General features: G+C 36.9%; 1 protein-coding gene across 1 annotated transcript in view; it reads right to left on the minus strand.

Annotated features, from left to right (window-relative positions):
* NAV3 (neuron navigator 3) overlaps positions 1–27,500 on the minus strand; it is a 756,623-nt gene that overhangs the window by 38,341 nt on the left and 690,782 nt on the right. The window contains 6 exon segments of the mRNA XM_053716761.1: positions 1,138–1,306; positions 20,530–20,625; positions 20,716–20,813; positions 26,526–26,571; positions 26,574–26,628; positions 26,630–26,697. Coding sequence (XP_053572736.1) covers positions 1,138–1,306; positions 20,530–20,625; positions 20,716–20,813; positions 26,526–26,571; positions 26,574–26,628; positions 26,630–26,697 — 532 coding nt within the window.

The raw sequence follows: 27,500 nt of genomic DNA on the forward strand, positions 1-27,500 counted from the left end.
TGGAAACTTGTCCACTCACTGCTTGTAAAATTGTGACCATTGGGCCAACGACTTATAACAGATATGAAGCCTCCCTCTTAATAGGACTCCATTTATTAATCTCTGGATGCAGCTTGGAAACCCTTACAAAGCATGTTCACTCATACTGACAACAGCAAGATAAGATGCAGAGGTGGCGCAAATAAATTATTCATAACTGATTTGTCCATATTGGCTGACAACAGCCCTACAAGAAGATGCACAAGAGCAGGGTACAGGCTGCACAAGCACTTGATTGTGCATTGTTAAATGTGGGCAGCAAATTCAGAATGCAATTCTTTAAGGCAGTCTGATAAGTACACTAGCTGGGAACATTGTTCAGTATTTGTTTAGTGAGGGCCATAATTCTTTAAAGGGACATTGTTTTCCCCTTAATGTGTTTCCAATGACTTGTTATACCAGCTGCACAGTATAACATATATGAGAAATTGGTTCTTTGTGTTTATTTTTGTGTATGAAATAGCTGGCTTCTTTGAAAGCACAAACCCATTTAGCTTTGAGTTTGCAGGGAAATCAGATTTTCTTATTTTTTCACTGTCTTTATATTATCTCTGTCTGTGTACCAAAGCCCAAATACTTAGAGAGAACAATTGAATAACAAAATGTTAATTTCTTATCTCTTCTAACCCCCAATTGGGAATGCAATTTCTTCTGCTGGCAATGTTTACACGGCTTTACAGTCTATACTTAAGTATTAAAACTTTCACTATATGCAGGGGTGCCACAGGCAAAATGTGCTATTTCAAATGCCGATATAAAGGGCAAGAAACTATTTGTAAACAATTTAATACACTCCCAGCAGGTCAAATGGATCCTTTGGAACAAATTAAAGAGGAGAAAATTTTAGGGTAAACAGTCATTTTACTTCTAGTGTTGTGGACAGGCACAAGAATAAACAAAAGTAAGATTCTTTCTCACCCAACTTACTGTCAAATCTTTTATAAACAATATCACAAAATAGTATTTAATAAAAAGACCAGCAAGCAACAATAAATATTATATTACATTTTCAAAATTAAAATAATAACATATAAGGGGGGGAAAAAAAGCTCAAGCATTCAACCGCCAAATATATAAACAATATTATGCTGTATTTACCTTCAAGGTTCACAGTGATTATGTTGTTGTCACCAACAAGATATCCACAGGGTAGCATTTCAGGCACTTCAATATTATTTGCTCTAACTAAATCTCCTATGCAGTAACTGGATATGGAATCAGTAGATAATCCTAAATTGGAAGCTGGATCTATGCGATAAATGTACTCCTGAATAAACAAAAAGCAAAACATTGACTGCATTAATTCAATATTTTTTATGTGCAAAATACTGGATTGAACCCAACATATAATACAACATTGCATTATACAGGCATTATTTATTTTGCTTGATTTTGATGTAAACGACTATTGGAATTTGTGCTTGTTCGTCTTCTTCCCTGAGATGCTGGAGCTTAAACGGTTATTGACTTTTTTTCATTCACTAACATTTATCCCCCAGTACTCTTAGCCATGTATTTTCTTGAGGTGGATTTCAGTTCTACTGCTTATGACAAGTAAAATAATGTTTTGCAGTGAGGATTCTTGGTTTAGGTTTTGATATTATTAAAGAGCAGAAATTGCATAATTTACAGGAGGTATCAGCACCTATAGACAGTGAGCCAGTGACAATATACAGAATATGAATTACAAATTTAAAACAGATTTCAAATAATTAGGACTAGATTACAAGTGGTGCAGGATTATTATTTTTTTGCTGGATTTTCAGTTTTGCCCTTTCGGGTTGGGTTCTTAAAAGTTCCAAAAAAAACGTATTTTGCGCTAGCGTTAAACTGAACAGTGCGAAAACCCAAACAAGTTTTCCCATACACGTGCATGTATTCCCCCATAGAGATCAATGGAGAAAAAAAAGTGTGGGGAAAAAAATAACATTGGAGATCGCGCAAACTCCATCGCCTTTTTGCATTCCCCATAGAAGTTTATAGAGGGAAAATGTTTTAAAAAAACCCAAACACTCATCGCGCAAACAACATAGCATAAACAATATTGCATAAATATGTTTTATCATGTACTGTATGTATCTGCTTAATGGCAAAGGGATAGAATGTTTATATGTGTGTGTACATATAAATAAATGTTTTTATATGTGTATATATGACGGTAAATACATATTTTCACATATAAATACATTAATAAATATGTACACATTAATATATATATATATATATATATATATATATATAAATATATACAAATACATCTTTAGCAATGTATATGTATGTGTCTCAATGTTAAATCCCTTTGCATGCATTTTTTCTCCTTTGAGCCCTTACAAATTATTTTAAAAATATTGCACAAAAAAGTTATATTAGACAGTGTTAATATGAGTGTAACTGTATGTATTTTTGAAGTGTTTTATGCAACTTTTTAGTTTCAGAAAACAGTTAACCACAGCTCTGAGAAGTTAGTAAGGATTAAAGCGTAAAGAGCGATTGTGCTCCACTTATAATAGCAGTGAAATTAAAATGGCTTGCAGATCTGATCTTTATTTAATTTTATAAGCGCTAATTGCTACAGCGAGCTCGCAGTAGCAATAACCAGACAGTTGTAATGGCTGATTATTTATCGCACGCAAACGAGCAAATTTGGTCATTTGCGGATGCGCAATATATTGGCGCTCCACTTGTAATCTGGACCAAAATAAGTTAAAAACGATTGCCATAGAACAGTCTTATTAATTTATTTATACGTTTATTATTATTTGTTTTTAATTTTTTTACAATTTACAAATGTGTTCTTGTAGACCATGTTTAACAAAATAAGATAAAATAAATCTAATGTCACTCCCTCAAATCCACCAAAACTTGGAGAAACATTCTTTTTATAGATAATAATAGTAGATATTAAATGTCTTGATATTGTACTATGGAAATATTCCATTATAAATAAGGTACATTAGTAAGGAAACTGGGTACAAAAAAAGAGATAAAATGGAAACTGTACACAAAAATATTTTGTCAACCCGTTTACATTTAGACTGAAACTAAGACAGCTATATCATCTATATACTTCCTACTAATGCCCAATGGATGATAGTCACTTCCTACTATTGATCATTGGCTGATAGTCACTTCCTACTATTGATCATTGGCTAATAGTCACTTCCTATTATTGATCATTGGCTGATAGTCACTTCATACTATTGATCATTGGCTGATAGTCACTTCTACTATTGCTCATTGGCTGATAGTCACTTCATACTAAAGCTCATTGGCTGATAGTCACTTCATACTAATGCTCATTGGCTGATAGTCTAGATACTTCATATTAATGCTCATAGGCAGATAGTCACTTCCTACTTAAAGGGACAGTCTACACCAAAAATGTTCTTATTTAAAAAGATAGATAATCCCTTTATTACCCATTACCCCTTTTTTGCATAACCAACACAGTTATATTAATATACTTTTTACCTCTGTGATTACCTTGTATCTAAGCCTCTGCAGACTGCCTCCTTATCTAAGTGCCTTTGACAGACATGCAGTGTAGTCAATCAGCAAAGACTCCTAAATAACTTCACGGGAGTGAGCTCAATGTTATCTATATAACACATGTGAACTAGCACAGTCTAACTGTTAAAAACTTTCAAAATGCTCTGAGCTAGGAGGCGGTTTTCAACTGTTTAGAAATCAGTTTGAGCCTAGCTAGGTTTAGCTTTTCAAAAATACCACCAAGGGAACAAAGCAAATTTGATGATAAAAGTAAATTGGAAAGTTGTTTAAAATTGCATGCCCTATCTGAATCATGAAAGTTTAGTTTTGACTTTACTGTCCCTTTAAGATCATTAGCTGATAGCCACTTCCTACTAAAGCTCATTAGCTGATAGTCACTTCCTACTAAAGCTCATAGGCTAATAGGTACTTCCTGAGGCTGCTAACTGGTTTAAAGATACTTCCTGCTTATGCTCATTGAGCATTAGTATGAAGTACTTCTAATTCAATGAGCATTAGCAGAAATTGCACATCTTATTTTAGTATGTTAGTAGGGTTTGTCAACTGTGGTCCATAAAAATACCGGACAACCTATAGGTGACTGAGCACAGGTGGTAGGTGAGGTCACACAATGCCCCCATAAGAGCTCAGCCTTAGGCCCCAACCTTGATCCCAAAATCTATATTTTCCCCAACTGAGCAGTCATTTTATCCTCTTGATTGCCAGGAACACATGCATGTAGTAGTGATTTGACCCCCTTAACTGAAAGTAGCACACAGACAGGATTTAACTCCCCCCCCCAAGGCTGCCTGTAAAATATAATGGGTTACAGTATTAGTTTGCCATATGTATAATGAATATAGGTATAGTAGGCACTTTACATTTACATGACATTTAGGGTAATTAAAAAACTGGACTTTTGTTCAGTATTTTTGTATAGATATTACTGGACAGCCTGCTGAAATACTGGACTGTCCGGTTAAATAATGGACACCTGGCAATTCTATATGTTAGTTGAAATTTAAATGTAACCAATATTTCCAACTTCTATATTTATTTAAGCAATACAAATGTCAATGTTTAACTTGTTTAAATTTACTTTTTTATATGGATATCAAAATATTTTTGAGTACACATTCTCTAAGGTTTTTTGGACATTTTTTAAAGACCATTTGATACATTGGCAGATCTAATAACTCAGAGAGAAAACCTATATGTTCTCATAAACCTATATTTTCTGTTAAAGGGACAGTCAAGTCCAAAATAAACTTTCATGATTCAAATAGGGCATGTAATGTTAAACAACTTTCCAATTTACTTTTATCACAAATTTTGCTTTGTTCCCTTGGTATTCTTAGTTGAAAGCTAAACCTAGGAGGTTCATATGCTAATTTCTTAGACCTTGAAGGCCGCCTCTAATCTAAATGCATTTTGACAGTTTTTCACCACTAGATGTCGTTAGTTCATGTGTTTCATATAGATAACATTAGAGCTCATGCACGTGAATTTACCAAGGAGTGAGCACTGATTGACTAAAATGCAAGTCTGTCAAAAGAACTGAAATAAGAGGGCAGTTTGCAGAGGCTTAGAAACAGAGGTAAAACGTGTATTATTATAACTGTGTTGGTTGTACAAAACTGGGGAATGGGTAATTAAGGGGTTCTCTATCTTTTAAAACAACAACAATTCTAGTGTTGATTGTCCATTTAAATAAACTGAATGCTGAACTGGCAGCATTATGATTCTAGTACTGAAACCATACACTTTTGTCCATAGAACTATTACACTTTTAGAACTTAATATTAATCTACTAAGATCATAAACGTCCACTTATTTCTTTCAGTTGTGGAAAAGTTTTTTAAAAAAAGGAATAAAAAATTGAGCTAAATGTCTCTAAAGTGTTCTGACTAAAAACCCAAGAGAGAGCTATGATTAATGGATTTGTGCAGTATCCTGCAAAGCAACTTTATTCTTAAATTAGCTCTGCATGGCATATATAATCCAAATCAGTTAAGAGAAACAGATTATAACTAACTTTGATCACACAATGTATTTCTTTAAATAACAATCTATATGACATTGGAAGATCAAATGGACAAAGTGAATTGTAACAAACAAATGTGACTTGTAAGCAGAACCATAATCCTCATATGCCTACCTAAACTATTAAAGGGACAGTAAAGTCAAAATTAAACTTTCATGATTCAGATAGATCATGCAATTTTAAAAAAACTTTATAATTTACTTCTATGATCTAATTTGCTTAAAGGGACAGTCTAGCCCAAAATAAACTTTCATGATTCCAATAGGGCATGTCATATTTTTTTTTTTTTTTAATTTTCAAAAGCTTTATTGGAAGATAAAAAAAGAAACAAAAATTACACATACATCATAAAGAAAATCAATAAAGCAAACAAAGCAAACAATGGGGTCTATGCATAGTGGGTGCGTTACACATTTCACGTATCCACTCATAACTAATGATACTCAAGTGTCCGCAGAGTTAGTCCAGAATGTGAGAGTGAGGGTAGTCCTTGTGGAACATCTCAATCATGGTATATTACAGGCTATTTCTCTAAATGTCCAGAGAGGAAACAAAAATTATCCAGTTTTTCAATATGGTGGAACAAAGATTTATAAGTGGTAAACTCTAGTTTGTAGACTGATAAAACATAAAACAAAGTTCTTTCCAGCTCTGTATCTACACAATTCTGCACGAACCGAGAGTTTGACCCCAGGTTTAAGAGAATCCGCTCAGGTAGAGACGAATAAAGTTACATGGAACAGAAAGGTAGGGAGGGGGGGGAAGAGTGACAAAAGAGAAAGGATAAGGTGAAGACTAGGTGGAGGAGGAGGGGAGGGGGAAGGGTGGGAAGAGGGCTTTAAGTTGTGGCCCAGCTGAACTGTGAGAGGGGGAAGGGGGTACGAAGCGCCTCAGGGGCCCTGCCGCAATAAGGTATGTGTTGTGGACTCCCAGTAGAAAATGACCTCCTGGAAAAAGGCCATGTTTCCTGTTTTAAAATATGAATATTCTTCATGGGAGAGAAGCTCTGAAGTGTTATGTATCCACTCTTGTAGTGTAGGTATGCATGGGGTTTTCCATTTTCTAGCTATTAAAAATTTAGCACTGTTGATACCCATCTGCAGTAGTTTCCATCTAATTTTACAATGTTTACCTATCTTGTGGTTGAGGAGTGCAGTGGTGGGATGTAATTTAAACGAATCCCCGAATATTTTCTTAAAGTGTGTTTCTATATTTCCCCAGAAAGGAGCAATGTGTTTACAACTCCACCAGATATGAGTCATGGTGCCGGTTTCCCCACACCCCCTCCAGCAAGAGGCATTAGCATTGTGGTAGATTTGTTTGATCCTGTTCGGGGTGAGGTACCACCGGAACAGGATTTTGTGGTTCAGTTCTAGTACTCTGGGGGAGTGCGATGATTTGTGCGTGTAACGGAATATATTTTTCCACTGCTCCTCCGTTAAAGTGAGTCCCAATTCCCTATGCCACTGCGGTGCAAAAGAAGGCAGAGTAGGGGTGGAAGAGGCATCCAACATATTTTTAACAAGTGACAGAGGTCTATTAGGGGGAGTGTTCAGTAGACATAACCGTTCAAAGTTAGTGAGTTCTCTAAGTAGGTCCTGTTTGTATGGGGATGTACCTAAAAGGTGTGTTAGTTGAGCATATTTAAGCCACGGTGTGAAATGGCCATCCGCTATGTCTTTCAGACAAGCGCGTTCTTTTAGTTTGCCTTTTTCAGTTAACCAAGCTAATGGGATTGTGTGTCCTAGTCCCTCATCTGGTAGATCGTTAGGTATAATCACACCGCTAAATTCCGCGTTTATAGGTATCGGGGTCATTGGTGAGGGGGAAGGACGTTATCCCTTTCCGCTTAGTATGAATTAGATCCCATGTTTTAAATATGTGGGAGTATAAGGGGGAACACCTCGTTATTGTGGGTCTGTTTGCGCGTTTAATCCAACAAAGTGGACATATTTCTTGTGTACTTAAAAGGGAGGCATCTATTGTCGCCCATGTTTTTGAGTAGGGATAATTTTGCCATTCTAAGATTCTCTGGAGTACGACCGCATTGTAATACTTTGAGATTGATGGAAGTCCCATCCCCCCCGAACCTAGTGGTAGGTAGAGTAGTTTTCTGTTAATCTTGGGTTTGATCCCACCACAAATGAAATAATTAATCAGTGCTTGTATCTGGGTTATGTAGGAATTGGGAAGATGGATGAGGGCCGCCTGAAGTATATAAAGTATCTGAGGGAGTGTGGTCATTTTAACAGCTTGTATACGCCCCCACCACGACAGAGGTTTGTCTTTCCAAGTGTCAAAGTCTTTTCGCAGTTTATGTAGTAAAGGGAGATAGTTATGTTTGAATATTTAGGGCATGTAATTTTAAACAATTTTCCAATTTACTTATATCACCAATTTTGCTTTGTTCTCTTGGTATTCTTAGTTGAAAGCTAAACCTAGGAGGTTGATATGCTAATTTCTAAGCTCTTGATGGCTGCCTCTTCTCTCAGGGCATTTTGACAATTTTTTCACCACTAGAGAGTGTTAGTTCATGTGTCTCATATAGATAACACTTTGTCACGTAAGTGGAGTTCCTATGAGCCAGCACTGATTGGCTAAAATGCATGTCTTTCAAAAGAACTGAAATAAGGAGGCAGTTTGCAGAGGCTTAGATACAAGATAATCACAGAGGTAAAAAGTGTATTTATATAACTGTGTTGGTTATGCAAAACTAGGGAATAGTTAATAAAGGGATTATCTATCTTTTAAAACAAAAATTCTGGTGTAGACTGTCTTTTTAAGTGATACGAGAGTGTGATACATTATATTAACATTCTGTTTTCTATAAAGTTTGCTACCCAGTAAAGCCAATCAGAAACTGAATGTATAGGCATCGTCATGTAGATACAGGATTGTGGACTGATGTCATAGTTTAGTCAGATAGATAAAACAAAAATATTTGGGTAACTAATTTAGCTGTGCCTGGAGTGGAGGCAGCAGAAGGGTGAAGTCAGCCTGGCATGTAAGCCCCCTTACTTATAAACTCATTCTGTTGTTAAATTCCTGTGGTAATTAAAGGGGCAAGAAATTGATTAACTTTAAGGCAATGCTTCTATTTAAGATTGTAATATAAAAGGTTTAATTATTGTATTATTTATAGTGCCCCATCTTATAATTTAAACCACAAACTTGAGGGGTTTTCTAACTGACAATTATAAACTACAGCAAGTCCAGCACTTCTGCATATTTGTTGCTAAATGGGCTCAGAGCGGTCATAAGATAAGATACCGCCAAAAAAAAACAGCTGTTGCTAACAAAATGACAGCGGTAAGTATGGGGGTCTGGGAAAAAAATACCCAATACTCTGCAAAGCCAGACTTTCCTCTGCTAATTTCTCCCTCAGGAGAAGCTATGCCAGCCCCAACCCGAACCATATATTTGGATGGATGCTCTACAAGCAAAACTAGATTTTTTCCTTTATTATCACAGCATAAGGTCATGTGTATGTTTCTATAGGGTGCTTCACCTATATTGCATGTCTTTTTAATAACACTCAATTTGCAGTTTTCAAATGGGTATTTGTGAAGAGAATTCAAATGGATTATAGAGAAATATATCTGGAATTGTGTAAACAAAAAGTGCTTAATATTTTTCAAAATGCAAATCTCTTTGATAAAAAAGATCATGGAAATGTTGGTGCATACTACTGAGACTTTATTTAATAGAAATAAACAAATATGTGGGATATTGTAGGTGGTGGTCACTTTAGATTATCTCCTATTTTGTGTCATCGAGTTTCTTTGTTCACAGAAAGAGCTCCACCTCCAATTGCTGATCATTTTTTAGCTCGTTTGTAGCATTTAAAGCAACTTCATTTTTATGGAGAGGTCTAGCACTAAGACTGCTCAGGAATCTGTCTCCAATCTGTCAGTTGTTGTCTTCATGATTACTAAGTCTTTTGAGAGGTATTGGTGAGTCACAACCTACGATTGCTCTTGTAGTGGAACCATTAGCTGCTCTCCTGGAGATTGATGCTCCGACACAACTTTTGGGAACTATTGGTCTTAATGTTTGAGGCAGTGCAACAGCCTCAAACATATCCCTTTATAATTTAAGAGAGTCTGCTGTTTAAAGGAATAGTCTAGTCAAAATCAAACTTTCATGATTCAGACAGAACATGCAATTTTAGGCAACTTTCTAATTTACTCCTATTATCAATTTTTCTTCATTCTCTTGGTATCTTTATTTGAATGTAAGCTTAAGAGCCGGCCCAATTTTGGTTCAGCACCTGGGTAGCGCTTGCTGATTGGTGCTACTTTCCATATGAGACCCTGTACCTCTGAATATTTCAGGATATTTTATGGACAAAATTCCATCATTATAATTCATGTATGCATTGCCTCAACGTTTGTAAGCTATAAAATATAATATTTCACTGTTACATTTGTTTATTTTTCTCAAAACATTTTAGCTTTTTCAATATGGAGACTGCAGCTATATTACATTTATAGTAGCAGTAGCCATTCCGTTCTATAGTTTCTGGTTATAATTAATGTTGCCTTTTCATACATAATAATGAGGACACACTACATATGTCTGTTCAACCCTTTTGGGCATATTTATCAAGCTCCGTACGGAATACGAATAGGATCGGGTTGATTGACACCCCCTGCTAGCGGCCGATTGGCTGCGAATCTGCAGGGGGCGTTATTGCACCAGCAGTTCACAAGAACTGCTGGTGCAATGTTAAATGCAGAGAGCGTATGCTGTCCGCATTTATCGATGTGCAGCGGACATGATCCGCAATATCGGATCATGTCCGCTCGCACAATCATAAATATGCCCCTTTGTTATTTTAAATTGACAATTTCATCTTTATTTCTTCATTAATCATAATCTATGCCAAACTTGTTTTGCTTATATGTTTCTAGCAGCAAGACGGGTCACCATAGGAATACTGAGACACTGTATATATATTTTAGTAGTATGCCTGCCTGACGAATTGCTAGCAAATCTTTGTTTTTATATTATATATGCTCCATAGTCTATTGTCTTGTAATGTATTTGCTGGTGTTTTTTGTTTTCACATATTCTAAATGTATCCCAGTAATGTTTATTATTAGATATTCAATAGATATTCAAGATATTCAACTTTCATGATTCAGATAGAGCCGTGGTCTTCAAAGTGTGAGGCGGCCTCCCCAGGGAGGTCCTAGAGCAGTGACACTTTGCAATATCCTATGGAAACTTTGGCGAAAGATAGAACGGTTTTTAAGAGCGGACAATGACACTTGCCATGCAGTAGTGGAATAAGGCAAATGTCAGGATGTAGGTGGGAGAACGGCACTGATGGCAAAATTACTCCGATACTGCATTGCGTTTGTTGTGTTGATCAGTAATTTGCGTTTAGTAACAAAGTTGAGAGCTGTGCGTGAACCCTGGGTTAGATGTAAATCCCCAAATTAAAACTAAAAAGAAATATTACAATTTTGCTTAAAGTGAAAAAAATAAAGTAACATCAATTATGGGGGGAGGGGGGCCCTGTCTTGTAAATTTCTTCAGAGGAGAGGCCCAGCACATAAGATTTCGGAAACGCCTGAAAAAGAGCATGCGATTTAAAACAACTTCACAATTTACTTCTATTATGAAGTTTGCATTGTTCTCTTGATAACCTTGTTAAAGAATAAATCTATTAGGCTAGTAGTAATCCAGGAGCGTGCACGTGTTTTTAGCAGTCTATGGCAGTAGTGTTTGTACCTATATTTAACATAACATTGCTAAAAATAATGTTACAAACACTGCTGCCAGATGGCTAGAGACACGTGCATGCTCCTGAGCTCACCTAGAATTACTCTTTAACAAAGGATACAAAGAAAACAAAGCAGAATCAATAACAGAAGTAATTTGGAAAGTTGTTTACAATTTCATGCTCTTTACAGACATTTGAAGTTTAATTTTGACTTTACTGTCCCTTTAATATAAGCTAAAATATTGCTAGTTTCCTTAATGGGTATTGTGTAGCTTACTTAGCAGTAGTTTTTTATCAACATTACGTGTGAAAGATACCTAATGTATATAGTGCTGTACTAGACAATGTTTTAAATCTCCAATATGCTAATTTGTATGTCTACATAAAACGTGATACTGCTTGTGTATAAAACAGAATTTATGTTTACCTGATAAATTTCTTTCTCCAACGGTGTGTCCGGTCCACGGCGTCATCCTTACTTGTGGGATATTCTCTTCCCCAACAGGAAATGGCAAAGAGCCCAGCAAAGCTGGTCACATGATCCCTCCTAGGCTCCGCCTACCCCAGTCATTCGACCGACGTTAAGGAGGAATAATAGCATAGGAGAAACCATATGGTACCGTGGTGACTGTAGTTAAAGAAAATAAATTATCAGACCTGATTAAAAAACCAGGGCGGGCCGTGGACCGGACACACCGTTGGAGAAAGAAATTTATCAGGTAAACATAAATTCTGTTTTCTCCAACATAGGTGTGTCCGGTCCACGGCGTCATCCTTACTTGTGGGAACCAATACCAAAGCTTTAGGACACGGATGAAGGGAGGGAGCAAATCAGGTCACCTAAATGGAAGGCACCACGGCTTGCAAAACCTTTCTCCCAAAAATAGCCTCAGAAGAAGCAAAAGTATCAAACTTGTAAAATTTGGTAAAAGTGTGCAGTGAAGACCAAGTCGCTGCCCTACATATCTGATCAACAGAAGCCTCGTTCTTGAAGGCCCATGTGGAAGCCACAGCCCTAGTGGAATGAGCTGTGATTCTTTCGGGAGGCTGCCGTCCGGCAGTCTCGTAAGCCAATCTGATGATGCTTTTAATCCAAAAAGAGAGAGAGGTAGAAGTTGCTTTTTGACCTCTCCTTTTACCTGAATAAACAACAAACAAGGAAGATGTTTGTCTAAAATCCTTTGTAGCATCTAAATAGAATTTTAGAGCGCGAACAACATCCAAATTGTGTAACAAGCGTTCCTTCTTTGAAACTGGTTTCGGACACAGAGAAGGTACGATAATCTCCTGGTTAATGTTTTTGTTAGAAACAACTTTTGGAAGAAAACCAGGTTTAGTACGTAAAACCACCTTATCTGCATGGAACACCAGATAAGGAGGAGAACACTGCAGAGCAGATAATTCTGAAACTCTTCTAGCAGAAGAAATTGCAACTAAAAACAAAACTTTCCAAGATAATAACTTAATATCAACGGAATGTAAGGGTTCAAACGGAACCCCCTGAAGAACTGAAAGAACTAAATTGAGACTCCAAGGAGGAGTCAAAGGTTTGTAAACGGGCTTGATTCTAACCAGAGCCTGAACAAAGGCTTGAACATCTGGCACAGCTGCCAGTTTTTTGTGAAGTAACACCGACAAGGCAGAAATCTGTCCCTTCAGGGAACTTGCCGATAATCCTTTTTCCAATCCTTCTTGAAGGAAGGATAGAATCCTAGGAATCTTAACCTTGTCCCAAGGGAATCCTTTAGATTCACACCAACAGATATATTTTTTCCAAATTTTGTGGTAAATCTTTCTAGTTACAGGCTTTCTGGCCTGAACAAGAGTATCGATAACAGAATCTGAGAAACCTCGCTTCGATAAAATCAAGCGTTCAATCTCCAAGCAGTCAGCTGGAGTGAAACCAGATTCGGATGTTCGAACGGACCCTGAACAAGAAGGTCTCGTCTCAAAGGTAGCTTCCAAGGTGGAGCCGATGACATATTCACCAGATCTGCATACCAAGTCCTGCGTGGCCACGCAGGAGCTATCAAGATCACCGACGCCCTCTCCTGATTGATCCTGGCTACCAGCCTGGGGATGAGAGGGAACGGCGGGAACACATAAGCTAGTTTGAAGGTCCAAGGTGCTACTAGTGCATCCACTAGAGCCGCCTTGGGATCCCTGGATCTGGACCCGTAGCAAGGAACTTTGAAGTTCTGACGAGAGGCCATCAGATCCATGTCTGGAATGCCCCATAGTTGAGTGACTTGGGCAAAGATTTCCGGATGGAGTTCCCACTCCCCCGGATGCAATGTCTGACGACTCAGAAAATCCGCTTCCCAATTTTCCACTCCCGGGATGTGGATAGCAGACAGGTGGCAGGAGTGAGACTCCGCCCATAGAATGATCTTGGTCACTTCTTCCATCGCTAGGGAACTCCTTGTTCCCCCCTGATGGTTGATGTACGCAACAGTCGTCATGTTGTCTGATTGAAACCGTATAAACTTGGTCCTCGCTAGCTGAGGCCAAGCCTTGAGAGCATTGAATATCGCTCTCAGTTCCAGAATATTTATCGGTAGAAGAGATTCTTCCCGAGACCAAAGACCCTGAGCTTTCAGGGATCCCCAGACCGCGCCCCAGCCCATCAGACTGGCGTCGGTCGTGACAATGACCCACTCTGGTCTGCGGAATGTCATCCCTCGTGACAGGTTGTCCAGGGACAGCCACCAACGGAGTGAGTCTCTGGTCCTCTGACTTACTTGTATCTTTGGAGATAAGTCTGTATAGTCCCCATTCCACTGACTGAGCATGCACAGTTGTAATGGTCTTAGATGAATGCGCGCAAAAGGAACTATGTCCATTGCCGCTACCATCAACCCGATCACTTCCATGCACTGAGCTACGGAAGGAAGAGGAACGGTTGTCTTTCTGGCCTCTGTTAGAAAAATCCTCATTTCTGAGGAGTCTATAATTGTTCCCAAGAAGGGAACCCTTGTTGACGGGGATAGAGAACTCTTTTCCACGTTCACTTTCCAGCCGTGAGATCTGAGAAAGGCCAGGACGATGTCCGTGTGAGCCTTTGCTCGAGGGAGGGACGACGCTTGAATCAGAATGTCGTCCAGGTAAGGTACTACTGCAATGCCCCCTTGGTCTTAGCACCGCTAGAAGGGACCCTAGTACCTTTGTGAAAATCCTTGGAGCAGTGGCTAATCCGAAAGGAAGCGCCACGAACTGGTAATGTTTGTCTAGGAATGCAAACCTTAGGAACCGATGATGTTCCTTGTGGATAGGAATATGTAGATACGCATCCTTTAAATCCACCGTGGACATGAATTGACCTTCCTGGATGGAAGGAAGGATAGTTCGAATGGTTTCCATCTTGAACGATGGGACCTTGAGAAATTTGTTTAAGATCTTGAGATCTAGGATTGGTCTGAACGTTCCCTCTTTTTTGGGAACTATGAACAGATTGGAGTAGAACCCCATCCCTTGTTCTCTCAATGGAACAGGATGAATCACTCCCATTTTTAACAGGTCTTCTACACAATGTAAGAACGCCTGTCTTTTTATGTGGTCTGAAGACAACTGAGACCTGTGGAACCTCCCCCTTGGGGGAAGTCCCTTGAATTCCAGAAGATAACCCTGGGAGACTATTTCTAGCGCCCAAGGATCCAGAACATCTCTTGCCCAAGCCTGAGCGAAGAGAGAGAGTCTGCCCCCCACCAGATCCGGTCCCGGATCGGGGGCCAATATTTCATGCTGTCTTGGTAGCAGTGGCAGGTTTCTTGGCCTGCTTTCCCTTGTTCCAGCCTTGCATTGGTCTCCAAGCTGGCTTGGCCTGAGAAGTATTACCCTCTTGCTTAGAGGACGTAGCACCTTGGGCTGGTCCGTTTTTACGAAAGGGACGAAAATTAGGTCTATTTTTTGCCTTGAAAGGCCGATCCTGAGGAAGGGCATGGCCCTTACCCCCAGTGATATCAGAGATAATCTCTTTCAAGTCAGGACCAAACAGCGTTTTCCCCTTGAAAGGAATGTTTAGTAGCTTGTTCTTGGAAGACGCATCAGCCGACCAAGATTTCAACCAAAGCGCTCTGCGCGCCACAATAGCAAACCCAGAATTCTTAGCCGCTAACTTAGCCAATTGCAAAGAGGCGTCTAGAGTGAAAGAATTAGCCAATTTGAGAGCATTGACTCTGTCCATAATCTCCTCATAAGGAGGAGAGTCACTATCGAGCACCTTAATCAGTTCATCAAACCAGAAATATGCGGCTGTAGTGACAGGGACAATGCATGAAATGGGTTGTAGAAGGTAACCCTGCTGAACAAACATCTTTTTAAGCAAACCTTCTAATTTTTTATCCATAGGATCTTTGAAAGCACAACTATCCTCTATGGGAATAGTGGTGCGTTTGTTTAAAGTAGAAACCGCTCCCTCGACCTTGGGGACTGACTGCCATAAGTCCTTTCTGGGGTCGACCATAGGAAACAATTTTTTAAATATGGGGGGGAGGGACGAAAGGAATACCGGGCCTTTCCCATTCTTTATTAACAATGTCCGCCACCCGCTTGGGTATAGGAAAAGCTTCTGGGAGCCCCGGCACCTCTAGGAACTTGTCCATTTTACATAGTTTCTCTGGGATGACCAAATTTTCACAATCATCCAGAGTGGATAATACCTCCTTAAGCAAAATGCGGAGATGTTCCAATTTAAATTTAAAAGTAATCACATCAGATTCAGCCTGCTGAGAAATGTTCCCTAAATCAGTAATTTCTCCCTCAGGCAAAACCTCCCTGGCCCCCTCAGATTGGGTTAGGGGCCCTTCAGAGATATTAATATCAGCGTCGTCATGCTCTTCAGTAACTAAAACAGAGCATCCACGCTTACGCTGATAAGGGTTCATTTTGGCTAAAATGTTTTTGACAGAATTATCCATTACAGCCGTTAATTGTTGCATAGTAAGGAGTATTGGCGCGCTAGATGTACTAGGGGCCTCCTGAGTGGGCAAGACTCGTGTAGACGAAGGAGGGAATGATGCAGTACCATGCTTACTCCCCTCACTTGAGGAATCATCTTGGGCATCATTGTCATTATCACATAAATCACATTTATTTAAATGAATAGGAATTCTGGCTTCCCCACATTCAGAACACAGTCTATCTGGAAGTTCAGACATGTTAAACAGGCATAAACTTGATAAGAAAGTACAAAAAACGTTTTGAAATAAAACCGTTACTGTCACTTTAAATTTTAAACTGAACACACTTTATTACTGCAATTGCGAAAAAACATGAAGGAATTGTTCAAAATTCACCAAACTTTCACCACAGTGTCTTAAAGCCTTGAAAATATTGCACACCAATTTTGGAAGCTTTAACCCTTAAAATAACGGAACCGGAGCCGTTTTAAGCTTTAACCCCTTTACAGTCCCTGGTATCTGCTTTGCTGAGACCCAACCAAACCCAAAGGGGAATACGATACCAAATGACGCCTTCAGAAGTCTTTTATAAGTATCAGAGCTCCTCTCACATGCGACTGCATGCCATGCCTCTCAAAAACAAGTGCGCAACACCGGCGCGAAAATGAGACTCTGCCCTATGCTTTGGGAAAGCCCCTAAAGAATAAGGTGTCTAAAACAGTGCCTGCCGATATTATTATATCAAAATACCCAGAATAAATGATTCCTCAAGGCTAAATAAGTGTTAATATCAATCGATTTAGCCCAAAAAAGGTCTACAGTTTAAATAAGCCCTTGTGAAGCCCTTATTTACAATCGTAATAAACATGGCTTACCGGATCCCATAGGGAAAATGACAGCTTCCAGCATTACATCGTCTTGTTAGAATGTGTCATACCTCAAGCAGCAAAGGACTGCAAAACTGTTCCCCCAACTGAAGTAATTGCTCTCAACAGTCCTGTGTGGAACAGCCATGGATTTTAGTTACGGTTGCTAAAATCATTTTCCTCATACAAACAGAATTCTTCATCTCTTTTCTGTTTCTGAGTAAATAGTACGTACCAGCACTATTTGAAAATAACAAACTCTTGATTGAATAATGAAAAACTACAGTTAAACACTAAAAAACTCTAAGCCATCTCCGTGGAGATGTTGCCTGTACAACGGCAAAGAGAATGACTGGGGTAGGCGGAGCCTAGGAGGGATCATGTGACCAGCTTTGCTGGGCTCTTTGCCATTTCCTGTTGGGGAAGAGAATATCCCACAAGTAAGGATGACGCCGTGGACCGGACACACCTATGTTGGAGAAATTATATATTCTTAGACTATAAACTATAGTTAGATTTTTTTCCCCTCTAATTAGAAACTTACACATATATATACTGTTTGGTGTTAGCTAGTGAAAGCGCCCTCTTAAATACACTTTATTGTCTATACCTTGTTAGCAAACTAGTGAGGAGTTTAGCTTAAAGAGTGCTAGTACAACCCTGGCGCAGACTTATTTTTTCATTTTCACACTGCTTGTAAGTCTGTCATTGTGATATTTGCTAACAGGACAAATACATTTGCCTGTTTACGGGCGTGCAATAAATTAGTGCTCCACTTGTAATCTAGCCCTATGTGAAGTTGAAGAACTTATTGGGACCAGCAGTGAGACAATTGGTGGCAGCAGTCACACAACCCTGTATTGTGCTTGAGGGCTGCAATGCCCTTGCAGGGGTTAAATTCAGAGTTCCAGTATAAGCAGTGCAAACATTACATGCTTTAGCAAATTAGAGAATATCATTTTTGTAGTACAATGCCTTTAATACATTAATAAAAAGTATCAGGCATGAGCTGGGCAATAACTGCTTTGTGTAACATTTATTACAAGCAGCTCGCTATTAAGCTAGTGCGCAAGCACCACCAGAAGTAAACTTTTAACACGCATGTTTTACAAGTCGAAAGTAAAATATGTGTTTGCATGTTTGCGTCTGGACTTCGGATATTGCGACCACACTAACTTCTTTTCCCAATAGACTTACATGGAGAACGGAAACTGGAAACAAACTTATTACTCGTGCGCTAGCCTGACAGGAATTAAACCTACAGCACCTACCCGAAGGTAGCATCAAATATCTTATATATTCCAATGTTCTTCACATAAAAGAAAAAGTTCTATTTATTTTTAAAAATATATATTTATATATATATATATATATATATATATATACAGTATATGTAATGTATTTTTTTGTAAAATACATATCTTTTCCTATATATATATATATTCTGGAACAGAAGAGGGAAGGGCACACAGCAAAAGAAACCTCCTGGTGTAGTATATCAAGACACTTGTTAAGAATACTGTAATGCAAATATGACATGAAGAACTCTCATAAAAAACCGCACATACCGGTTCAGTTAAAATATATATACAAAAGTGGCTGTAGAAAACTCACTCGTTTTGTATTGTATAAAAAACACTGTGGCTAGTTGTAAAATCCCCAGTAAGTCTGGGTCCTTAGCAAACCGTGCCATGGCACTTCGTTACTGAATCTCGGCTCGTGAGGCGGCGTATATATATATATTATATATATATATATATAGGAATAGATATGTATTTTACAAAAAAATACATTATATATACTGTATATATATATATATATATATATTTTTTTTTTTTTTTTAAATTAAAGCACACTTTTAAAGAACTTTGTGGTGTGCGACACCCATTCTTTCATCCCCCAAAATAAATAACGCTTGTGAGAAGATTTCCTCCAGGATAGATATTGCAACTTCCTTTTTCGAAGTGGTTAAGTTTCTGCTGGAGAGGTGAGGACTACATATAAGGAGTGAAGTACAAGTTGCAAGCACAAGGGGATTGGATTGCCTTCCTTAGTGGATATTCACCACTCAGAGTCTTATCTATACCTCATAAGGTTGAGGTAGAAGCACGTGAGTTTGAATTTGTCACTGCATTACAGTATTCTTAACAAGTGTCTTGACATACTACACCAGGAGGTTTCTTTTGCTGTGCGCCCTTCCCTCTTCTGTTCCAGAATTTCTTTTCCTAAGGAGCTTTCCTGTACACAGGGGGACTTCGCTTACCTTTGGGATTAGGCTGCAGGTGGAAGAAATCAACTTTGGCTCCCTCCAGATATCACTATTGGTGCCATTTGGAAGAAAAGAAAGGGAGACCTATACACATATATATATATATATATATATATATATATATATATATATATATATATATATATATATATATATATGTGTGAATATATATAGGTATATACCGATATATATAAATAGAAATATCTATTTAAAAATGCATAGGAAATTTTCCCCCGTGTAAAGAACATTGAAATGTAAAATATGTACGGTAAATACACAGTAAAACACATCATTAAATATTAATATTGATTTTACATTTTTTCTCTTGTTTTCATGTATTTGAATGGAAAGGGCTCCAAAGTATATTAAATATGTATATATGTGTATCCATGTGTATATTAAATATGTATATATGTGTATCCATGTGTATATTAAATATGTATATATGTGTATCCATGTGTATATTAAATATGTATATATGTGTATCCATGTGTATATTTGTGTTTATATGTGTATCCATGTGTATATTTGTGTTTATATGTGTATCCATGTGTATATTTGTGTTTATATGTGTATCCATGTGTATATTTGTGTTTATATGTGTATCCATGTGTATATTTGTGTTTATATGTGTATATAAATATATACACATATAAACATAAATACACATGCATGCACATTTATACATATGTATATACACATACATGCACATGTATATGTATCTATATATACACATTATGACCCTTTCCATTTAAATACCTTGTCATATACGATATACCTTTGAACCCTTATAACCAATATTTTTTTTTATAGATATTGTATATATGAGTGTAACACTTAAATATTTGTTGTGTTTGGTGCAACTTTTTTTTTTAGACCTAACCCTTTACACAAGGCCTTGAGTTGAGTTAACCTAATGAGCGCAAATTTAGTTTGGGCTCATGTGGTTGCGTTTACTTTCAACTTGTAATACACGCAAGTTAACACGGGCACGAAGTTTTAATATCGCATGCTCTAATATTTGCGCGCCACTTGTAATCGAGCTCTATATATTTCAATCATTGTTGATTTAAAGTCCAAAACTAGTAATAAAGATTATGAATATGTAAAATGTGTGCAGCAAAGAAAATGATGTATCGGTGTTGTATAGACACAGCATTGCAGGTAAATATCTTGTCATCTAACGTGTTTACCTTAAATAGACGCCTGATTACTGCATCTAGAACATCCCATTTTGTCTTTCCACTCACACCAATAGATCCTATTAAATACTGATGGCTCTTTGCATCCTGAAAAAATAGTGAATGGTACATGTCAAATGTATTGCTGCAGTTATATATGATGATACAAATGGAGGGACATAACTTATTACTACATACCTTTGTTCGTCCATATCCTTTATTGATAGATACCATAATCTTAACACTGCGACCTTCTTTATGGATTGTCCCTTCTTGTATGTCATCTAGTATTGTATCTATGGAAACAATATTACATGCACCTGTTAGTAATAATCCAATATATATCTGACATTATGGTTTCTGGCATTTTCTCTAACATTTGGATATGGCAAACTTTTATACTATTTAATTACAGAATTAGTTCAAATCTCATGGCTGTGCATGCACTTGTATGTATAATGTATGTAACCCTATACCAGAAATGGCGACCTTGGCACTCCAGATGTTTCACAACTATATTTCCCATGATGCTCGACTGGACTTCAGAGTGTCTGAGCATCATGGGAAATGTAGTTCTGAAACATTTGGAGAGCCAAAGTGCGCCATCACTGCCCTATACCTATAACTTGCATGTTTTGTTTAAATGTAAGAATGAGGTGTCTCCATAAAAGACAGTGTACCTAAATGTATTATGTTTCCATTTAAATAGATTAGATGTAAATATAGCACTGTTGCAACTGTTTCATATAGAAACAAAAAAAGTAATTAAAGGCATGTTAAAAGGAGATGAAACTCAAAATGTTTCTATCATGGTTCAGATAGAGCATATCATGTTCAACAACTTTCCAAGTTACTTCTATTAACTAATTTACTTAACTCTCTTGGGATCCTTTGCTGAAAAGCATAAGTAGGTTGGCTCAGGAGCTGGGAGTTAGCGGCTAATTGGTGGCTGCACATATATTCTTGTTGTCATTGGCTTACCAATGTGTTCTGCTAGCTCCCAGTAGTGCATTGCTGTTTCTTCAACAAAAGATACCATGAGAATGATGAAAAATTGATAACAGATGTAAAATGTAAAGTTGTTTAAAAATGTATGTTCTATCTGACTTAGAAAAGGAAAAAATGGGTTTCATGTCTCTTTAAACTCATACAAATCTACTATATGTATGAAAGAACACTATATAAACATGCTAATAAATATTTTCTGCATAGACCAGGACAAGTTAAAGGGACAGTATACACAAATTTTCATATAACTGCATGTAATAGACACTACTATAAAGAATAAAATGCACAGATACTGATATAAAAATCCAGTATAAAACCATTTAAACACTTACTTAGAAGCTCCCAGTTTAGCTCTGTCAAAAAGGTTAACTGGAACACCCACTGCAAGTGGGAAATAACAGACACTCCCCCCCTCACCCTTTCACTGCATATGAAAAGACTCTTTATACAAACAGGAGCAAGCTGGAGTAGGAATACATCAGTATTCTCCTAAAAATTTGGGGCTTGCAAATAGGAAAAGTGGGAAGTTCTTTTTGAACCCTGCACATTTATGATAAGGATTTAATCTGATAGAGATTAACTAAGGAAGAGAAGTGTCTAGTGGCATTTTATACAACACATATTACAGCTCATTTTCATGTAATATATCAGTTTATGATAATTAGTTGTTCTTTTTTTTATCAGCTGCATAGAGTTTTTATTGTGATACTAGCAGTGTGGATACTAATATTGATTTTGTTATTGCTTATATTTTACTATGTTAGGATGAGAGTGTGAATGTGTACACCGGTGTATGAACACATTATTATTAATCATTTTAAATCAGCATATATTACACCCACATTAAGTGTTTTTTTTTCCATATGCATTTACCTTTTATAATACTTTTTTCTGTATACATTAATATTGGAGCATTATTTGGATATATATATCCTATTAAAACAGATCTTGTTTAATTAAAATCAATTTCATATTATTTCCATTAAAAAAAAATAAAAAAAATTTGGGACTTGGTTAAGAGTCTGAAAATCAGAGCAATATTATTTAAAAATAAGCAAAACTATACATTAAAAAACAAAAAAAAAAAAAAACTGTATGGGCTATATAAATGGATCATCTACAAAACATTTATGCAAGCAAAATTGAGTGTATAATGTCCCTTTAAAGCCTTTTATTTGATTTTGCAACAAACAGGAAGTGAAAGTTCCAGGGATAGATTTATAAGGACAAATCTGCTGTTGGATTATGACATTCTTTAGCAGTTTAAAAAAAAAAAGTTTTGTGACTGTCAGACTTTACAATAATTGATTAAATAAATTTTACACTACTGGGTACAAGATGTGAATTATTTGTGTTGCTTTATGGAATAGGACTGTGATGTCCTGTAACTGTATCTCTTGTGTAGAGTTTTGGTCTTAAAGGGACATGAACCCATGTTTTTTTCTTTTATGATTCAGCTAGAGCATGTGATTTTAAACAACCTTCTAATTTACCTCTATTATCTCATTTGTTTTGTTTTCTTGGTATCGTTTATCGAAAGGGATACCTAGGTAGGCTCAGGAGCTGCTGACTGGTGGCTGCAAATATATGTCTCATGTTATTGGCTCATCCAATGTGTTCAGCTAGCTCCCGGTAGTACATTGCTGCTGCTTCAACAAAGTATACCAAGACAAGTAATCAAATTAGATAATAGAAATACATTGGAAATGTGTTTTAAATTGTATTCTCTATCTAAATCAAGAAAGACATTTTTTTGTTTTCATGTCCCTTTAAGCCTCTGCAACTAAACGCATTACATGTAAATGACATAATTTCACGACAAACTGTGTGAGTGCATGGGATTATATCATGCTCTACATATATGCATACATTAATGTTTGTTTGTTTTGTTATTTTGACAGTGATGGCTAAACGAGGGGAGGTGACATGCAAATGATAAAATAAGGTTATAGAACGCACTAAGTCTTAAATACACTGTTCTATTCTGAATATGGCTGATGTGTCTGAAAAAAAACAAGCTTTATAGACAGAAATGACTGATATGGTGTGTGTTGCATTTGCTGTTGTGTATATGTGTATGTGGTTTTATGTGTATAGAAGAGGAGGAGACAAGACAAATTTATTTTAAAAAAGAAAAAACACTCGCCTTTTTACATGTAAACATAGTACTCCTTGTTCTACCACTTTTCTTTTTTTTTTTTTTTTACTAATTTTATTTGACTTATATACTAACTAATATACATACTTAATTTATGTTTTACGTATATACTGTACTTTCTGTATGCTGTTAATAAACTCAGTGAAAAGATGTATTTTTAGATGTGTATTGTGATTAATTCAAGAATGCGTTTTATTACCTGTTTTTATGCATTGGTAATGAGAGAGTTAAATCCTTGGATAAATAACTTAGACACATTCCTTGTATAGATATCTAAGACTGGTTGTTGTGATCCATTTTGAACCAGGTATCAATATTGAGAAACAATCACAGTACTACTTTTGTGTCTTTTTTAATAATTGTATACCTCATTAATCACACTGAATGCAGAAAAAGTTCTCAGAAAGAGAACCTGTCCACACACCTTTGGAGCCTCCTGAGCAGCTTGAGCTACCGGAATTTATGAGTGACTTGTGCAAACCCACCCCCTGCTTTCTTGCAACCTATTGCACACGAGCAGAGCTTGTCAGTCATCCCAGATGATTGAGCAAGTAAATATTCACACTTTAAGGGAGTGACTTTGCCAGATTTTCAGGAGCAACTACATAGAAAACCCTGAAAAGCGATTGCATTCTGGCCCAAGATGGATTGAGTGCAGTCACTAGTAGTGATGTCGCGAACCTAAAAATTTCGGTTCGCGAACGGCGGACTTGAACTTCCGCAACTGTTCGCGAACGGGCGAACCGCCATTGACTTCAATAGGCAGGCGAACTTTAAAACCAACAGGGACTCTTTCTGGCCACAATAGTGATGGAAAAGTTGTTTCAAGGGGACTAACACCTGGACTGTGGCATGCCAGAGGGGGTTCCATGGCAAAACTCCCATGGAAAATTACATAGTTGATGCAGAGTCTGGTTTTAAGCCATAAAGGGCATAAATCACCTAACATTCCTAAATTGTTTGGAATAACGTGCTTTAAAACATCAGGTATGATGTTGTATTGATCAGGTAGTGTAAGGGTTACGCCCGCTTCACAGTGACAGACCAAACTCCACGTTTAAAGGTACAGTCTACACCAGAATTTTTATTGTTTTAAAAGATAGATAATCCCTTTATTACCCATTTCCCAGTTTTGCATATCTAACACATTTATATGTGTTTATGTTAGAACAGATATGAGTGGTGGCACTGTGGGCAAGTGGGCCTGGCACACATGCTGGCAGGCAGGCAACTGCAATTAGATTACACTAGCAGACTGATGTTTCACAGTCAAAAAAGTTTTTTAAAAAAAATTTACACTACTGTTACAACAGATATGAGTGGTGGCACTGTGGGCAAGTGGGCCTGGCACACACGATGGCAGGCAGGCAGGCAACTGCAATTAGATTACACTAGCAAACTGATGTTTCACAGTCAAAAAAGTTTTTTTTTTTTAAATTTACACTACTGTTACAATAGATATGAGTGGTGGCACTGTGGGCAAGTGGGCCTGGCATACACGCTGGCAGGCAGGCAACTGCAATTAGATTACACTAGCAGACTGATATTTAACAGTCAAAAAAGTTTTTTTTTTTTAAATTTACACTACTGTTACAACAGATATGAGTGGTGGCACTGTGGGCAAGTGGGCCTGGCACACACGCTGGCAGGCAGGCAACTGCAATTAGATTACACTAACAGACTGATGTTTCACAGTCAAAAAAGTTTTTGTTTTTTTAAATTTACACTACTGTTACAACAGATATGAGTGGTGGCACTGTGGGCAAGTGGGCCTGGCACACACGCTGGCAGGCAGGCAACTGCAATTAGATTACACTAGCAGACTGATGTTTCACAGTCAAAAAAGTTTGTTTTTTTTAAATTTACACTACTGTTACAACAGATATGAGTGGTGGCACTGCAGACAGGCAACTGCAATTAGCTTACACTAGCAGACTGATGTTTCACAGTCAAAATTACACAGGCAAAAAAAAAAAAGACTGATGTTCTAGCCCTAAAAAAGGCTTTTTTGGGGTGCTGTCCTTACAGCAGAGATCAGATGAGTCCTTCAGGACTGTAGTGGACACTGAATACACTAGCCTAGCTATCAATTTCCCTATAAAATCAGCAGCAGCTACACTATCCCTCCTCTCACTAAGAATGCAGGATCAGAATGAATCTAAAATGGCTGCTGTCCAGGAGCTGGGAGGGTCTGGGAGGGTCTGCTGCTGTTTGGCTGAAATGTGTCTGCAGACTGTGAGATACAGGGTCAAAGTTTACTCAATGATGATGAATAGGGGGCGGATCGAACATTGCATATGTTCACCCGCCGCGGCGAACGCGAACAAGCTATGTTCGCCGGGAACTATTTGCCGGCGAACTATTCGCGACATCACTAGTCACTGGACTTTGTAAATTACTGTCACTCAGACAGCTTCTATCTCACCTGTTGAAATAAATACATGTACTGATTATCCATGTTCTATATCATCTTATATTGCTAGAGGCTTAATACTGGAATTAATAAATACAAGTAACCAGAGAGAATAAACCAGAGAATAATATATATATATATATATATATATAATATATATATATATATATATATATATATATATATATATACTTATATATATATATACTTGTGTTTATGCATTTATTTTCAGCTGCATGGCAGTAGTTCTTCACCTTTTTTAATTCTGTATTGTAACTATTTCACTTTTCTTCTTGCATTATTCTTTCTGAATTTCATATGTACTTCATCATGACATATTTAAACTCCTTGTATATAACACAGCAGAGTTACAGAATCCTAAAGATATTCTAATAATAAACTAGAATAATGAGTGCATGATTTGTTTACCTGTTGCAACCGTTTCTGTAATATTCAGATTATTTAACGAAAAGCCCCTAGTGAGTGCCGTGAAGAAGAGGAGGACGTGCTGCCTGAGGATTCAGAGGAAGGCCCTGGCCGTACTGCCAGTTGTGGTGGCTTTCAACCGGTCATTCTCAGCTTTCAAGATTTCAATTTCATTCTGCAATAAATGAAAGACATTCAGCTTTCTCAGCAAAAATATAATTCTCTTTTTTTTCTGAAGTTAAGCAAAAAAAAAAAAAAAATGCTGACATGTGGACAACAAAGGAGTTTTTATATTAAGTAAATAAATAGATTTCTACACTAATATACATTTCAAATGTTACTGAAATAAGTTAATTTTACAATCTTAAAAGAAGCAAACTGTACCAAAAAAATAATAATTAAAAAACATTTTATTTATATACAGTATATATATAAATATATATATATATATATATATATATATATTATATATATATATATTTAAATATATATATATATATATATATATATATATATATATATATGTATATATATATACATACATATATCTCAAATTACAACAGAGTACCAATAAGAGAAACGTTTTATGAACAAAATTTGAACAAAAATCATGCTTTTTTTCAAATATATATATATATATATATATATATATATATATATAAAATCTGAACTGTACAATTATTAATAACTTAAAATTTGTTGTACTCAAAATAAAACATTGTTAAAATATGCTATACCTTTTTTATATATTGTATGTCAAGATGTATAACTATATAATACATTATGCATTCCAAAAAAAGTAAATGTAAATGCAGAAAGAGCTAAAAAAAAAAAAAAAAACCATCCACCAGGTTATTTATACAATTGGTAGAAATATATGTAAAAATATTTGAATGAATAATTTAAAGGAAAACAATATTTTTGACGCCAGAGGTTAGTGCATTAAAAATCTTTGGTTCCTGTAATTATGTACCAATC

The sequence above is a fragment of the Bombina bombina genome, chromosome 6, assembly GCF_027579735.1.
Source record: "Bombina bombina isolate aBomBom1 chromosome 6, aBomBom1.pri, whole genome shotgun sequence".
Taxonomy (NCBI): Eukaryota; Metazoa; Chordata; class Amphibia; order Anura; family Bombinatoridae; genus Bombina; species Bombina bombina.